The sequence below is a fragment of the Erythrolamprus reginae genome, chromosome 2, assembly GCF_031021105.1.
Source record: "Erythrolamprus reginae isolate rEryReg1 chromosome 2, rEryReg1.hap1, whole genome shotgun sequence".
NCBI lineage: Eukaryota > Metazoa > Chordata > Lepidosauria > Squamata > Dipsadidae > Erythrolamprus > Erythrolamprus reginae.
This window is the reverse complement of record NC_091951.1, coordinates 155532629-155550735: the sequence shown is the minus strand read 5'-3', so window position 1 is coordinate 155550735 and position 18107 is coordinate 155532629. Positions and strand designations below refer to the sequence as shown.

Genomic DNA, 18107 nt, shown 5'->3' with positions numbered 1-18107 from the left:
GGTTCCAGAGGGTCGGGGCCACCACAGAGAAGGCTCTTCCCCTGGGGCCCGCCAACCGACATTGTTTCAAAACAAAGGCAAAGCCCAGCTAATGCGTAAAACCCATTCCCTCTCCTATCGCAGCTATGAATAGGGGGAATTCCATAATAACCAAGAGCAAAGAGCTTTGGCCATCACTGCACAGCCTTAAGGGCACGCCCTGATCAGCAACACACCCCAGTGGCAGAATCCATGTGGACTAGCGACAGACTTAGGGGGAAGCTGCTAAAGTTGCAATGCTGCAACAGAGAATACAGCCAGAGGCTGCAAGGGCTTGAGCTAAAGCTCCTGCCTCTAAGCACTTTTAAAGGGTGAAACCGCCAAGAAGCTATCGAGCAGCAATGATCGCTGCAGTTTGAGCCAGGTTCGACCATTCTCTCCTGCCCTTTCCCAGCACTATTAGAAAATGGAATAGATCCAGGACAAAAGTCACATACAGGAGATCAGTTGATAATCCAATGTAGAAACGGCTATCCCAGGGACTTTAAAGTGGAAAATCCTGCATGCTAGCTCCACCTACTATGGAAAAGGTGTAAATACCACTTGGAACCATTCAAAAAGTTAACAGAAACATGGAGAATAGCACTATTGGAAATATGAAAAAGGATTTGATAAAATTAAATGAAATAAAATATTGATGAAAAGATTGCTACCAAAAATTAGGAGAAAAATATTGTACAATGTATATGAAGAAAAAAATTACAGAGAATGTAGTTAAAAAGAGCAAGGCACAATTAACAAAGAAAGGCAAAGTGATTTTGATGGTAATAAAATGTTTTGCAAGGAAATGAAAGAGGGTAAGTTTTCTAATGGAAGAAAGAGTGAAGACTGTACCCATGACTGGAAAACTATGAAGCACAGCTAAGAAAAATATATTTAAGTTATATTCTTAATCAAAAAATCTGCATCTTGGCACAACTTGACCTGCTACTCAGTACATGAAGTATGAGTAAATACTTTCAACTGATCTTCTTCTGATCTGATCTGTAAAGGCCACATTCTTTAGGCTATTCTAAGAACTTTTAAAAGCTGCTGAGTGCCTTTAAGTAGAAAGCTGAAGACATATCAAAGACACATTTACTATATATCAATTATGCGCTTTTGCTAGCGTGTGAAATTTCAGCTTTAATTTAGTATTACTTTATTTATTTATTTATTTATTTATTTATTTATTCATTCATTCAATTTTTAGGCCGCCCTTCTCCTTAGACTCAGGGCGGCTTACAACATGTTAGCAATAACACTTTTTAACAGAGCCAGCATATTGCCCCCACAATCCGGGTCCTCATTTTACCAACCTCGGAAGGATGGAAGGCTGAGTCAACCTTGAGCCGGTGATGAGATTTGAACTGCTGACCTTCAGATCTACAGTCAGCTTCAGGGGCCTGCAGTACTGCACTCTACCTGCTACGCCACCCCGGCTCATAGTATAGTATTGTACGGAAATAATAATTACTACTATATAGAAAGTCTCAAGAATCCCTTCTTGACACATTCCTTTTTTGTATACCCTATTTGTTGGAATATAAGATGCACTGGAGTATAAGATGCACCTTAGTTTTTGGAGAGGAAAATAGGAAAAAGGATCTGCTTACCAGATATTCATCTGGCTACTGTCCTTAGTCTGGTCTGCTTCAACACATTATTTTATTCCCTGGTGTTGTGATTCAGCCTGAGGCTCCTCAGGGACCGGCTGGATCTCTGCCGGATCCATGCCCAGAGGAGGAGGACAGTGAACAGGATGGGGAGGACCAGGCAGACGGGGGAGAGGAACGTCAGGAAGAAGAGGAGGGAGAGCAGCCTGAGGCCCCCCAGCTAGTAGCCTGGATTCATTGGATGAAGACGCACAGGCTATAATAGACATGAGGCAGAGACGTGCAGCTCAAAGAAGGGGCCAATTAGAAAGGTATTTCCATCCCTGAATTGGCAACAGCTGGGTTTGGGTGTGGTTCTCCTCAGCAGGGTTGAAAAGGCAGGCCCGCCCTTACAGTCTTGTGGAGAGTTATCAACTAGGAGTCCTGTGACCTTGCTTCGATCCTCGGCATCTCTGATCTTGGCTTGTGGCCTAGAAGTCTGGAAGACTTGGGGGAGGCGTGGGTTTTATTATCTCCAGCGTTGTTTTTGCCAGCAAGAATCCTGTTTTATTGCCTGGCCTTCGTGAAACCTCTGTGAAGCTTCATAGTGTTCCTGTCTGTAAGAACAGTTTTTGTTACCTGTGTTTGCTTTGAATTATATAAACTGCCTTTGCTTTTTACCAGTGTGTCTGGATACTCTTTTTGGTTGGTGTTGGCGTCTGGGGGGACCCAGACAGAACACCTGGTTAGGGCTTTAAAAAAATATTATTTGGAGAGAGTAACAATGAAAGAGCTTGCAAGCCAGTAAGAGCTGGGAACATCATTAGCAGCTGGTTAGGGCTGAAAAGAAACATTCAGAGTAAGTAGAGCCATGAAAAAAACCCTATAAAGACAGGGTTTAGAAAATATTCTTCACAGAGCTTGCAAGCGGGTAAGAGCTGGGAACATCGTTATTACCTGATTAAGGCTGGAATGAACCTAATTCGAAGCAAGTTAGAGCAATTTAAAAACCCTGCAAAGACTAAGGGCTTGGAAAACATTCTTCGCAGAGAGTAACAATGAAAGAACCTGCAAGGTAAGAGCTGGGAAGATCATTAGCACCTAGTTAGGGCTGAAAAAAAACTTCAAAGAAAGCTACATTCAGAGTATAAGACCCACCCAAATTTTCAGCCCCTTTTAGGGAGAAAAAGGTGCATATATTCCAAAAAATAAGGTATATTCTTTTAAAATATACCAATTTACACATTAGAAAAGAGCAAAAACAACAAACCAAAGCCCTCTGGGTTATTATTTTTACATAGCAAAACCTAATTCCTTGAGCCCTGGGAATCTTGAACCAGGATTTATTCCACTGAGTATGGACAAAGAAACTATATTCTGTTTTGCTCTCTTTTATTAGCATTTTTCTAAGGATTCCAAAAAGATATAGCATGATTCGGTAGAAAGTAGGCTGAAAGTAACATAGAACAGTGATACGAATATACCTATATCTGCCGGCACGTGAGCCATTGCCCTAGCTCAACTCCCAGCACACATTTTCAGCTCACGCAGAGGTTCTGGGCTTGTGTTTTTGGCCTCTAGAGGGCCTCGGGGGTGGGGGAAGAAGTCTTTGGAGCCTGGGGAGGGCAAAAAATGGTCCTACCAGGCCCACTGGAAGTCAGGAAATGGGTCATTTCTGGCCTTGAAAGGCCTCTGCAGTGGTGTAGGAGGCAGTTTTCACCCTCCCCAGACATTAAATTTATTTATTTAATTTATTTATTTATTAGATTTGTATGCCGTCCCTCTCCGTAGACTCAGGGCAGCTCACAGCAATAATAAAAACAATGTACAATAACAAATCTAATATTTAAAAATATCTAAAAACCCCTTATTAAAAAAACAAGACATACACACAAACATACCATACATAAATTATATAGGCCTGGGGAAGATGTCTCAATTCCCGCATTCCTGACAGCAGAGGTGAGTTTTAAGTAGTTTACGAAAGGCAAGGAGGGTGGGGGCAATCCTAATCTCCGGGGAGAGCTGGTTCCAAAGGGTCGGGGCCGCCACAGAGAAGACTCTTCCCCTAGGTCCCGCCAGATGACATTGTTTAGTCAACGGGACCCAGAGAAGGCCAGCTCTGTGGGACCTAACTGGTTGTTGGGATTCGTGCGGCAGAAGGCAATCCCGGAGATTTTCTGGTCCGATGCCATGGAGTATGGGCACTCGCACGTGCGTGGTATTGCACACACAAACACTTTCAGCACCCGAGGGAAAAAAGGTTCACCATCACTGACCTAGGATCTAAGAAATTCCAAATTTCAATCCTTCTACCACTCCCAATTTGCTTCAGAGTACAGGCAGAAGATTGTAAGTTACAGAATATTGATTTTCACCCCAATTTATATATAATAGTGCACTGAACCACTTTACAGAAGTCTTCACATTTGAGCTGTGACCCAGTTCGCTCGTGCCTGTTGGTCATTGGAAAGCTGGTCGCGAAGGGAGTGCGGGCCTCCACCTACTTGCACGGAAGCTGCCATTTGGGTTCTTTTGCCCTCTGCGCATATGGAAAGTGTTCTGTGCATGCACAGAGGGTAAAAGAACCCAAATGGCAGTGTCTGGGTGGATGGATGGAGCCTTGAACTCTTTGGGTGACCAGCTCTCGGGTGACCAGCTCTCCGACAACTGACAGGCACGAGTGAACTGGGAGCATTTGACCCCTGATTTTCACCCTAATTTTCATCATGTTTGTTTGGAAATGGATCATCACTAAGACCAGATTTATTCACTGCCCTTTTAAGAGAAACCATATTTATTCCATAGTGCACAAAGAAATGCTCTCACAATGACTTATGCATCGATAAATAAGTTTGTTTCAATCTCCTATCTAAAAAAAGATAAGACACAGACAAAAAGAAGATACACGCTGACAAAGAAACATGGCTGTTACTTAAAAAACCCTAAAATATGAACTTTTAATGTGATACAAATTTTGTAATGATCAGCTCTAATGCAGGTATAATACCATAAAGTTCCTTAAAGAGGAAGTTGGTCTTATCATGATAACCTGAATGAAAATAGTACAAATAAATGAAGGGTTTAAAACTGCTATTTTCAGCTGAATTGTGGAATGGCCTATTGAAAATAGCTTCTCAACAAAGCAGGTTCTCAAATTGGTCTTTGACTCAGGAATTTAGAAATTTTATTTTTACATGTATTTATTTAACAAAATATAAAACTACTGTATCTGTATTCCTATAAACAATCCACATTAACTGTTTGTAATGTATTGGAAGAATTGAAAACAAATATGGCACAAGACCCTAATATAGAATGGACTATTCTGTGATAGTAGATCACATTAGATTGAATCAGACAAGACAAATCAAGCTATACTTACTTTTCAATGATAGTCTCTTTCTCTCTCAAGTGGTCTATAAACCTATACTCAGACTGATCTAATTTCATTTCCAAAGTTTCCTTATTTGTCTGTAATTTTTGGATTTGATCTTTCCATCTCTGTGTTTGTTCAACATGGGCTTGTTTCATTGAAGCAATCATTACTTCTTTTTCTCTGGCAAAGTGATCTATTGTAGCACGCCTTTAAAAGAATACAAAAACACAGTTTTTATTTGGGTGCTGGAATCCTCGCTACTAGGAGGAAAAAAACATAATACTTAACATACATACAGTAAAACTTTTAAAGTCTCTACATAGAGGAGCCAGGTCTGATCACCTTGTCTTTCAATGACTTCAAGTCACACTTGGGCTTTGGGATTATGATGGTAATCAATAATCCACAAAAAAACATAGTAATCAGGGATAAAATATGGTGGCATATTTTAATCATAATAATATAGAATTTAGCCAATATGGTAATGCTAGCATTGGAATTGGAAACAGGAGCTTAATGTAATATTGATCTATTCCTCCTGAGACAAAATTGCAGATGTTTGTATGCAAACTGCAATATAGCAATATATAAACAATTGTTTCAATCTTTTCTGAAACATAAGACCAACTAGTCTTTCATTGGTTGCACAGAAAAGGGAGACTGAACATCTGCAACTTGTCATCTCTTTAACATATGTTCATCCAATGATGAGCATATGTTTCATTCAACCCTATGAATGAAAGTCAAGATAATATATCTTTAGTTTTTAAATAATTAATTTGATCCCCAATTAAGCCTTGATAAATTAACTAAATAGGATTATAAAAGTTGTGCTATGCACATTCTCCAGATGTTGTAAAGAGATCAAAGTTAATACTTGACAAACTAAATGTTGCCCAAACAATGTTTTTACAAAAGAATTTTTGGATGAATTTCATGCAATCTGATTTCCTTAATGAAGTTCATTTTGTTTACCTCCTTTTTTTCCTCTTGGTTTTCAAAAAATAGAAAATTAAATATGATTGATGCAAGGCCGCAATAACAAGTTTAGAACTGAAGAAGCTTCTTGGATGAGAAGTGAAACATTTTCAAGGGAAAAAAAACCAAGAAAAGTCCAGTTGCCTTTTGAAAGGCATCTTTGGGAATGTTTACTATTATATTGTACTGTGGTTTCTATACTCTTACTAGATAAAAGAGCATGGCTAGTAGGTGAAACCAAAGATACCAAAAACTCCATCCACAGAAAAATGACAACTGATTTGTACTTTTTTTTTTTTCGATGTGGAAAAATTCAGTCCTAAAACTGCAACAAGCACACATTTTCCAAATGCTAAAATAGTAAGAAAAGTCTTCAGACAAACTATTATACTAATTGTTTATCTTTAAAAGAATCCTCTACTTTTAATAAAATGAATGCATTCAATGTTCATTGTATATTTATAAAGCAAGGGCGTATGTTGAAAGAACTTACTTTCTCTCAAATGTTTTTCTTTCTTTTTCCCAGCCAAGCTGCAGTGAAGCAAGTTTACTGTCTAAATCCTGTATCCTACATTGTCAAACATTGGAAAAACATTAAGTAATTTACTTAATTAAGTCTGAAGATAAGTAATTGCCAAAGCATATTTTAAGAAAATTGGGATAAAATTAGCAATTTTCCTAATACAGAATAAATTGCCTTCCAAGAGATTAAAAGGTTGAAGTTGCACAATCCAAATATATATTATTACACAGGGCTAGACCCTTTTTAGTTACATGGGTCCTATACAAAGATGAAATTATTCCATTTTTGTATCTCTTTCTCATCTTAATCCACCTAAGGACAAAATGTGACCACATCATACATGCAAGTGAGAATGTATTCTGTCTAATTTAAAATTACAGAGACTCCTCAATTTACAACAGTTCATTTAGTAACTGTTCAAATTTACAACGGCACTGAAAAAAGTGATCTATGACTATTTTTTAGACTGTTGCAGCATCCCCATGGTCATTTGATCAAAATTCAGCTGCTTGGCAACTGATTTATGTTTATGATGATTTTAGTATCCCCAGGCCACTTTTTGCAATTTTCTCACAAGCAAAGTCAATGGGGAAGCCAATTCACTTGATAATTGTATTACTAATTTAACTTTTTGTGATTAACTTAACTGTGGCAAGAAAGGTCGTAAAATGTGGCAAAACTCACATGAATACCTCACTTAGCAACAGAAATTTTGGGCTCAATTATGATTATGTTGAGGACTACCTATAATCTTGGGTTTTTTTATTTTATTTTATATGAGGAATATTATTTCATACACAACTCAGCAGATATGAAAAGGAGTATGTCTGCTCTTTGCTGTAGTGGAAACATTTCATCTAATTCTAATAAAAAACTGTGTAATACTATATAAATTAGGTATTATACAAGTTAGTGTGAAACTATCTGAGTTCACAAGCATAGAATATAAATTTACGGTTAGTATTTTGACATGGGATTAAGGTGAGCTAACTGTTTAGCTAAGGAAAAGATATGTATGGATTTTGGAGTCAGAGACATCTTTAACTAACTGCTTTGTAACACATTTTAAAAGCCCAGTTTTCTTCTTCCAGGTACAAGAAAAGAAGGAAGAGGAAGAGAAAACAAATAAAAATAGAAGGAAAGAAGGAAAATCATTGGAAAGGTGTTTTTTTGCTTTTTTAATGAGTAGAATGATACAGTACTGAGCATTTTTTACAGCTGTAATATCTTTTATTTCCCAATCTTTGCATCTAACTTGTTTTTCAAGCTCCAAATTAGCTGCTTCTGCCACTTTCAATGAGTCTGCTGCTTTCATTCCAGCTTCTTTCAAAACCTCTAATTCTTTGGTCAACAATTTCACCTTTCAAAATGAAAGAACAAAACAATCTATTAAATATTCCCCATAAAATTTAAAATTATAGAAAGTACTATCTATTACATAACATGTTCATGAACACAAACATGCTTTTATTTGAAATGGATTTGAAACATAGGATATGTTAGACAAAGTATAGGGTAGACAAAGTAAGGTTTTTGTATGTGTCTTCAATAACCATTCATTAAGGCAGCTTACTAAGTTCAGAAACAACATTAATTCCAATTGTGGCAATGTTAGACACTGTTACATGTGAATTAAGGAATAAAATAATAACTTCTTTGTCACTCATCCGAAATGGTGGATTAATAGGGAAAAATATTGTTTCAGGGAACTACTCCTTAAAATAGTTATTTTTACATTACTTCTTAATAGCTGAAATAAGTTTGCCTGGTTATGAAAACAGAGCGTGATTTCAGTGTATTAGAATTAAAAATAAAGGTAATACTACAACATATCTGTTATGCATGTTTACACTGGATGGCAATTACCTTAAGCTCATGGGACAGAACTAAGTTGCTCATTTCACCTGCTTTCTGTCGAAACTCATGCTCTCTTTTTTGTATTTCTGTGTCAATTTCGACAAGAAGTTCCTGAAATAAAACACATGTAATTGCAATAATATTGTAATCTCATAAAATAATACAATATAAATAACTTTCAAGAGCTTGCAAACTATTTTTTAGGAGTGTTACAGTTTACAATATGTATTAAATACATGGAGATATTTTTGTAAACTAGAACTACTAGTCTTTTCAGCTTCAGGAGGCTGAGGATATCTTTGGGGGCAGTGTACCACAATAGAAGGAAAAGAGGACACCGTATGCCATATTGCTAAACAATATAGGATATTTACATATATTTTATTGGTGCTGCTCAACTACAATTCTATCAAATTAATTGTATATTTCAAAAATATTACTATTTCTACCCTGTTTCCTCCAAAATAAGACATCCCCTGATAATAAGCCCAGTCGGGGTTTTGAGAGCATGCAAATAACGCCAAGCGCTTATTCCAGGATTCAAAAAAATATTAGACAGGGTCTTATTTTCAAGGAAACACAGTATGTTTGTGGCTATATCCCTATTCTTTGGGTTTTATTATTCATCCATATATTTGCCAGATTTATAGTTGTTTACATTTTTTTTATTATCTGAAAAACATATAAGTAATTATTTAAGATATATTTTTTCTTTTCAAAATATTTACATACTATAACAAGAATTATACCCTCAAATCAATTGACAGAAAGTAGTGCACAGTAAACAAACATGTCAGTTAATACTTAAAATGCCTTAAGTTAGCCAGCTGATCTTTTTAATGTTACAAAGCTGAAATCCTGAAATCAGAGAAGTACTGAGTGCTGGCACGGGTCAGTGTGTTTATTTAGCCCTTGCAAACTGTTTTTGATTTATAGTAATGACCTTCCTGAAATTCAAGGTTGGCAAATTTAGCACAGCGTGTTGGCTGTACCCCTCCGTAAAGTATTTTACACCGTCTTATTTTACTAGAAACAATTCTACCAATTTTTTTTTCAAGAGGATGATGCCATGTTAGGAAATAAAGCACATATTCCCTAAAATGTAGAATGATAAAGTTAATTCTAGTGACTCCCACCTCTATGTATATCTTTATTTAATGTAAGATGTTTAATAAAATCATATAAATTGAACTGCATGGGTATATAGGGAGGGAATACTCAGAACAATGAATGCATTATTTTTGTTTACTGAAACGAAAATATGTTTCCCTAATCAAATAGTTTGTTATGCATTCTGTACCTGTCTTTGCAAAGCAAGTTCACCTTCCACTTCCTGGAGCTTTCTCTCCAATTGTTCTTTCATATTTTCATATTCCTCATGATAATGGCTGATGTCAGCATCTTTGGAACTATAAAGTCAAGGAATTAGTAATATAAAGAGCAAATACTGATCTGTCAGAAATATATTTCTCTTTCCATTCCAGTGTAATGTCTACATGAAACTATTGGGTGAGGCCATCTGTCAGTACAGGGTTTAAGTATTATCAGTATGCTAATGATATACAACTTTACATTTATGCCCTAAGTCACCTAAGTGATGCTGTCAAGTTTTTCCCCCCAATGCCTAAAGGCTGTCAGGATCTTAGTGGGAAGGACCAGTCTTTAATCAAGTGGCTGTGACTTTCGATTGGAACTGGAGACCTACTATCCTTATCTCTGCATGAAATGCCACTCTCTAAGACAAACGGATGGGTGTGCAATCTGTGAGTTCTTGTTGATTATAGCTGGCAGCTGGGACCAGTTGGTATTTGCAAATATATTTTATATCCAATTTTATTTATTTTTTCCTGGATCAGGAAGTATGTTTGTAGTTACTTCTGACTTATTCCCAGTTGGACTACAGCATGTGTATAAGAGACCCCTTGAAGATCATTTGGAAGATGCAATTAATCCAGAGCACATTATAGGCAGTTTTGAGTTTAGCACAATACACCCACATAACATCACTGTTACATGAATAAATTAAAATCTAGATCCTAGCAGTTTAGCAGATACAATTCACAATGCTGGATATCACTTATATAGCTCTATATTAGTGATGGCAAACCTTGTTGTTGCATGCCAAAAATGCCTTTCTTCTAAGTTATGTTTATTGCATTGTGGACATGACGATTCCTTGAGTAAACTTAAACTAATGCGTATTCTATTGCTACTTAGCAAAAAATGTTTACTAAAATGCTGGCTGGAACCCCTAGTCCCTACGGTGGGCATGGTGATAGATCAAATGAAACTACTCTTTCATGTAGAATGCTTAGAAGCAGAAAAATCCAAAAGCAAGTTCACAGCCCCATTTTTTTAGAAAATGGAGGTGCTTTCTGAGTATATACTTTACACAGAAAGAGTTGGACATAGTGATACGCCCATTCACTCTGACAGAATGGTATTTACAAGAAAGGTTAAAAGGTTCCTTGGGGATACTCCAAATAACTTAAAGAGCAGATGATGAAGGAAGGAAAAATAATATGTTCACTTCAAAGGGTAGGACTACAGTTCAAGTATATGGTATATTTTGTATGCTTGCAGAAATATATGAATCATTATTTCTGATGAAAGGAATTTTTTATAAGAACTTATGGAACTGTATAATCTCTTATGAATCCAATGACCTGGGAATCAAAAATGATTTATTATATAACTGTGTAATTATTGTTTTGACATTTTGTCATGTTTTATTGTTGTTTGTAACATAAAAATTTGAAAATATTTTTTTTAAAAATTACATACTTTTACATTCATTCAAAGTGCCACAAACAAATATCCTAAATTTGTACCTTTTATACTTTTATCTCCTGTTTTCTTTCTACATTTCATATTACTCCTCTCCTTCTATCTCCCTGTCTTCCCTCTACCTTCTTTCTCCCTTTCTCCCTCTTACCTACTTCCTTCCTGTCTCTTTCCCCTTCCTTTCTATTTCTTCTTCCTCCCTCTTGTCCTTATACGAATACTTTTCATCCTAATCCATTATGTGGTTAACAGACAAGCAATCCAAAATCTTAACTTCATTCCAACATTGGTGCTATTCTTAAACTTACAGCTTCCTTTTATCCATGTTTAAATATATAATACATTCTTCTAGGTATATCTATTATCTAATGTTGCCTCCTTACCTATTTTTGTCATCTGGGTCTACCATCTTTAATTTTAATCTTTCTTTCTAATCAATCACTACAGCTTATCTTCCAGACATATTCATTACCTCTTGTACCTCTCTAACTCCTCCCAATTATTTAAATAGATATACTCCCAACATGACTAAGTCTGGGTTTAACTCAGCTGCCTTATCTTAATACTAAAACAGGACACTTTTACATTTCAGACTATACTTGTACAGATGCTATTAAAATTGATGTGGCTTTCTGGAAGTATACATTTTTCTCTGCTATTTAAAAGAAGATACAATAGGACTGGGCCTCTTCAGATCAAGCATTTATTTTAAAAAGCTTCTTCATTTAGTTAAGTTGCCTAGAACAATAATAAAGCTGTCTTTAAAAAACCTAATAATTTGAACATTCAGTAGACATTTATATTTATTGGCTTACCTCCTTATATCAAGTTTCAGCAGTCTGATTAACACAAGAAAATAAAAATCTGCTTCTGCCTCCCAGTAATTTGGCTTCTTGTGGCTAGTTTAACATTCAGTTTTAGCAGTAGTTGTCTGCAGTTTCAATCAGCTGTTGGCCAGGAGGCCAATAATCAGTTGCTTGTGCTAATCAGGCTATGTTCTGTTTGCCGCAAGGTGGTAAATTGCTGGGAGGCAGAGGCCAAAGAATAGGGGTGGCTGATTGAGGCTACATTTGGTGTATAAGACGCACTAAGTTTTCACCCTCTTTTGGGGGGCAAAAAGGTGCATCTTATACTCTGAAAATAAGGTAATTCTCCACAGCTCTACACTTAATCCATGTCAATGCTGATTATTGCTTTTGTTGTTTCATTTCTATATGCCAATTTCATCCCATTCTGTTCAATTTTTCAAGAACTAACATGAGACCCAATTGTTTACATAATTTATTTCCAGGCTCCACTGGGTTGCAAAGAATATAAAAGGTCTGCATTTAAATAACACTCTTTAACAATGTCATAACAATTTCAACATCTCTCCCCTGGAAGAGTAAATATTTTTGTATCTTTTACAGCAAATACCTATAATTTCTCTACCATTAAGTAATTACTTAGGAGCCTCGAAAGGAAGAAGGCTATAGACCAGTGGTTTTCAACCTGGGTTGCCTAAGATCATGGGAAAAGACAAATTTCCCTGGTGTTAGGAACTAAAGCTTCTATTCTGGTACCTTGGGATATATTTTTACAATTCGACCATCCTTCTGACCTTCCTGCCAATCAGCTTAAAGCTCTGTTGGGAGAATTGGCACTAGACATATGGTTGTAGGTACCACAACATGAGGAACTGTATTAAGGGGGTCATGGCATTAGAAAGGTTGAGAACCACTGCTATAGACATTAGCAATAGCAATAGCATGCAGATTTATATACCACTTAACAGTGCTGGACAGCCCTCTCTTAAGTAATTTACAGAGTCAGCATATATTGCCCCCAACAATTTGGCTCCTCATGGAAGGATGGAAGGATGAATCAACCTTGAGCCAGTAAGAATCAAACTGCTGGCAGTCAGCAAAATTAGCCTGTAATACTGCCTTTTAACTACTGTGCCACCATGCCCCCTTACTAAGTCAGATAGAGTTAAAGAACAGTCTTACCGTACCTGTGAAATTGTTCCAAGGCTAACTGATGTTCTTTCAGTTTCCTCTGATACTGATCTTTGAGAGCTTCTTGTTTTTTTGTTTCCTGAGCAAGGACCTGCTGCAGTTTATCCACCTGTATTCTAAGATCACTAACCTCTGCTTGGTTAGCATTTTCAACCATTTTCAACTGGATGAACAAAGTATCATAGTGCTCCAACTCTCTATCTCTCTCCTCTAGGACTTTAATGTTATAAGTGAAATCTTCTTTTAAACTGTTATATTTCCTGTGCATTTCTTGAAGTTGTTTTCTGGTTTCTTGCAGAGTAGCTTCCTGAAAATGGATCTGCCGAGCTTGTAATTCTTTCAGTTCTTGTCCTTTACAGATAAGAAGTTCATTTAGATCTTTTTCTGCATATAACATTGTTGTTTCTGAGAAAGAGGATACTTAATTAGAGCAGGAAAAGGCACTTTATGTTCAATCATAACTCCATCCATCATTTGGGTCCATACATAATATCTGACATATATATTTAGTTTATGCAGATATGGATCAAAGAAAAGGGAATAGTAAGTAGTAACTGATAACTAGCATCACTTATTTTACAGTTAAAACATCTAATGATAATCTGTAGGTCTACAGTACTTACTACAATGTTCAATGAGAAAACTTTGGACAACTTTAGCTGGTCCAAAAATCCACCACTATTATTGATCAATCTTGTTTTTAGAGGCTTCGGGGGGGTTTGTCTTGTTTCTTAATGCAATTTAAAGCACTAATTTAATTTTCTGAGTAACATCAGTTTCTTTACATGAAGCTCTCTGCCTCAGTGAGTCTTTTTCTACAGTCTTTCACTCATCTTCAGAGCTTAGATAGATGTTTACTATATTGTTTATATTGTTTTACATTTTAAATATTTTGAGCACATTATAATCTCCCTATATTATTGATAAAGAATATGGCATTTTTTTGTCACATTGTGAACACAGAAAGCTAGTGAAACAGCAATAAATGCCTGTCCAATAGTAGCATTTTAATCTTTCAGATTTAATCTTTCAGGTTTTCAGTTAAAGCAACAATAAAATATGATAAAGCACTTCAATGTTTTCTTTTAGTATAGCTTTAACTATTGGTCCAAGACATTAATAGAAACTAAAATCCAGTATTTTCTTTATCACTTAGTTCTATTCTATGCTTTCAGCAAAATGGGCATGTAGTGTCCATTAGTAGACAATAGAAAAATCATTTTGCAAAGAAAAAGGTCACTTTTACTCATTTATGATGGATTGAACATCATGAATATGTCAGACAAAATAAATATGCACTGGCTATAACACTGGTTATAATTTAAGCAGTTGTTATTTGTTGTTGTTGTTTTGCTGCTGAACAGATATTGCTGGTTAAGAATAAACATTATAGCCAGTTTGAGCATGAAAACCGGCTGGGGTGACGTGGGCCAGCCACCCTCAGTTCAACCTACCTCACAGAGTTGTTGTTATGGGAAAAATAGGAAGAGGAAAGAGTACAGGTAGTCCTCAATGTACAACCACAGTTGAGCCCAAAATTTATGTTGCTATGGGAGAAATCTGCCCCATTTTACAACTTTTTAAAGTGGATTACTGAAGTTAAATTAATAACACAGTTGTTAAGTGAATTTGGTTTCCCCATTGACCTTGCTGGTCAGAAGTCACAAAAGATGATCACATGATCCTGGGATATTGCAACCATCATAAATGCGAGTCAGTTGTCAAGTATCCAAATGTAAATCACATGATTCTGGGGGGATGCTTCATAAATGTGAGAAATGGTTGTAAGTCACGTTTTCAGTGCCATTGTAACTTCGGTCTCTAAATGAACTGTTGTAAGTTGTGGAATACCTCTATTAGGTATGTGGGAAAATATTTGAAAGAATAAAAGAACGTACACTGCATGTTGATACACTGCTCAAAAAAACAAAGGGAACACTTAAAACAACACCATATAACTCCAAGTAAATCAAACTTCTGTGAAATCAAACTGTCCACTTAGGAAGCAACACTGATTGACAATCAATTCCACAGGCTGTTGTGCACATTCAACTCTGTACAGAACAAAGTATTCAATTAGAATATTTCATTCATTCAGATCTAGGATGTTATTTGAGTGTTCCCTTTATTTTTTTGAGCAGTATATATAGTTGCAGCAAAATTTTGTCCTAAACATAAATAACAAAAAACAGACACTGTAAAGCAGCAACGCTGAAAGAGCCTTCACATATACAAATAACGGAAATTACACATTTATTACACGGCAGGGGAAAGTCTGACATTAAATACAAGTTTCCTGCATCCAGAAGTTTTCTCCTTCCAGGAAAAGCTATGGTTTTAGTACAAGTGAGACACTGACGTCATATACAGCTATAAAGAAAACACCCTGAGAGATACTGCAAATTAAATGCAAAATACTAACCTTTGATTAAAGAAAGGCCGGTGAACAAAGTCCAGGCCTCCAACTGAAAGGTCCTCAGAGATGAGCAGGAACGAATTCCTTTAAAGAATTCCCTTCCCTTATCACCACCGCCTAACAGATTAGACTCTTCAAAGCGCAGCAGGTTCGCTGCGACGGCTGAGGCCCCGTTTCCATGGAAACCATAACGGTTGGCACGTCCCGAAAGCCTTTCCGACAGAGAACAGGTGCTCCGGATTCTTGTGACCGCCAACCACGTGACGGACCGGCCACGTGACGAGACGCCGTCTCGCCGCTAGTCGTGGTTGCGTTACAACCTTGGATTCTGTATTCTTTGTTATATAGTGGCTAGCCAAAGCACTAGAGCCGAAATAGAAGTCGGCAATGGGGAAAAGCGGGCGTCAAAGCAGTATTATTTTCAGTAATGGGCCAGTGGATAGCACTTCCATTCAGTCAGGGAACAGCAGTGTTTTGTGCTCAGATTTGAAGTATGTACTGTACTGTACTTGGATTTTAAAAAAAATAAAATTAATACTCTGGTTTTCTTCATAAAGAAGGACAGGAGATAAATCTTAAAATAAATAAAACGTGTGGTTAAGGTGTCATGCTTTTTGGGATAGTGTCAAGTCAGTGGTGTCCAAGAGAGAATAACAGGGAAGATCAGTTCTGACTGGACTGGATATATATGTACATAAATAAATAATAAAATAATAGGTTACTGATGGTAAATATGAGCATCCATTAATGCAGAGCGCTACAACTGGATAATATCAATATTCATTTAAATGCCACTGCATCCATGATGCCCTATAGTTGATAATTCACATATTAGATAATAGTATTCATAAGAACCAGTTGTATTATCTTGTAAGGTTTTCAAGATTTCTCGTGCTTTCTTTGTACCAATAACAGTACAGTCTTCTGAGAGAGAATCCAACATGATGCTGTTAAGTCATAATATAACTATCTGGGTTGTGTGAACCCAGACAATTAAGTTTGTAATAGAATGTTTTTTTCTGTGATGAACGAAACCATTCAAATAAGATTTTATTCAATTTACCATTGTTTTTTTAAAAAGCTTAGCAGACCCTAGTTCATCTATGGGGCTTGCTGTACTTATAGAAACATAGAAACATAGAAGTCTGACGGCAGAAAAAGACCTCATGGTCCATCTAGTCTGCCCTTATACTATTTTCTGTATTATAAGTACAGTACATTGCATAACTGTGTACTATTGAAGGGGATTCAGCTCCTGGTGATTGTGTGGACAAATGTTTGCTATCAAGAGCTTTTTTAAAAATAAAAGCACTCTAATAATTATTTTGGTTTTTCTCTGTTTTTCTTGCATTTCAATTATACATGTCCTTGTAAGGAAAGTTTTTTTTAAAAAAATATTAATATCATCAATGACCACACTTCCTTTAGTCTTACCAAAACATCATTTCTAGGTCTACTTTTAGAAGTTTTGCACTATAATTTAATCTTCAGTACTGTTTCTCAATATCTAGAACGGTGCTTTCCAATTGTTCAAATCTAAATTTATTAAATGTCACAACCATGATCCCAGAGTTGTATGGCTTGTTTTTGCAATGGGTTTGATTTTGGAGTTCCTATTCCTAAATTGCTTGGCTATCCTTAAGTTATGCCAAAGGAACATCTGCTGTCACCCTGCTGTGGATTACTCTTAGTTTTCACTTTACTGTTTTGACTTTTATTTGCTGGATGATTCCACCTGGAGCTCCTTTTCTCACCAGAATCACTTTCAGGTTACTGGATAACTGCCAAGCCCTCCCACAACTTAGTAACCCCCAGACAGGAAACTGTTAATTGCAGAATTAAAGTCTTATCATCCCTTTTTATCATCCTTCACTTTTAAATATTTTCCTTTTTATGATGTAGCAATTACCTCTGCCAATAGTTTATTCAGATGGCTCTCCCCTGAGAGCTACAAATTAGTAGTGCTTTTAAAATAACCACATACAAATTTGTAAATTACTTCTGTAATTCAGAGAATGAAAGCTTATTATAATTGCCTGATAATAGGTTATTTTTAGTAATGTTTATTTATTTATTTATTATTTATTAATCAGATTTGTATGCCGCCCCTCTCCGCAGACTCGGGGCGGCTCACAGCAATCGCCATACAATGTAAACAAATCCAATATTTAAATTAATTTTAAAACACCACAAGTTAAAACCAATCATACACACTAGCATACCATACATAAATTTTATAAGCCTAGGGGGGAAGGAACATGTCAATTCCCCCATGCCTGACGACAGAGGTGGGTTTTAAGGAGCTTACGAAAGGCTAGGAGGGTGGGGGCAACTCTGATATCTGGGGGGAGTTGATTCCAAAGGGTCAGGGCCGCCACAGAGAAGGCTCTTCCCCTGGGTCCCGCCAAACGACATTGTTTAGTTGACGGGACCCGGAGAAGGCCAACTCTGTGGGACCTAACTGGTCGCTGGGATTCGTGCGGCAGAAGGCGGTCCCGGAGATATTCTGGTCCGGTGCCATGAAGGGCTTTATAGGTCATAACCAACACTTTGAATTGTG

The 18107-nt window shown here is 36.7% G+C and overlaps 1 protein-coding gene across 1 annotated transcript in view; it reads right to left on the bottom strand.

The window, feature by feature from the left end:
- CCDC57 (coiled-coil domain containing 57) overlaps positions 1-15796 on the bottom strand; it is a 73065-nt gene extending 57269 nt beyond the window's left edge. Inside the window, exons 1-7 of the mRNA XM_070740125.1 lie at positions 15554-15796; positions 13128-13536; positions 9651-9759; positions 8360-8461; positions 7696-7853; positions 6464-6538; positions 4999-5199 (exon numbers count right to left, since the gene is read on the bottom strand). Coding sequence (XP_070596226.1) covers positions 4999-5199; positions 6464-6538; positions 7696-7853; positions 8360-8461; positions 9651-9759; positions 13128-13528 — 1046 coding nt within the window. The 5' untranslated portion in view covers positions 13529-13536; positions 15554-15796. The remainder of the gene's footprint in view (positions 1-4998; positions 5200-6463; positions 6539-7695; positions 7854-8359; positions 8462-9650; positions 9760-13127; positions 13537-15553) is intronic.
- Between the last annotated feature and the right edge of the window lie 2311 nt (positions 15797-18107).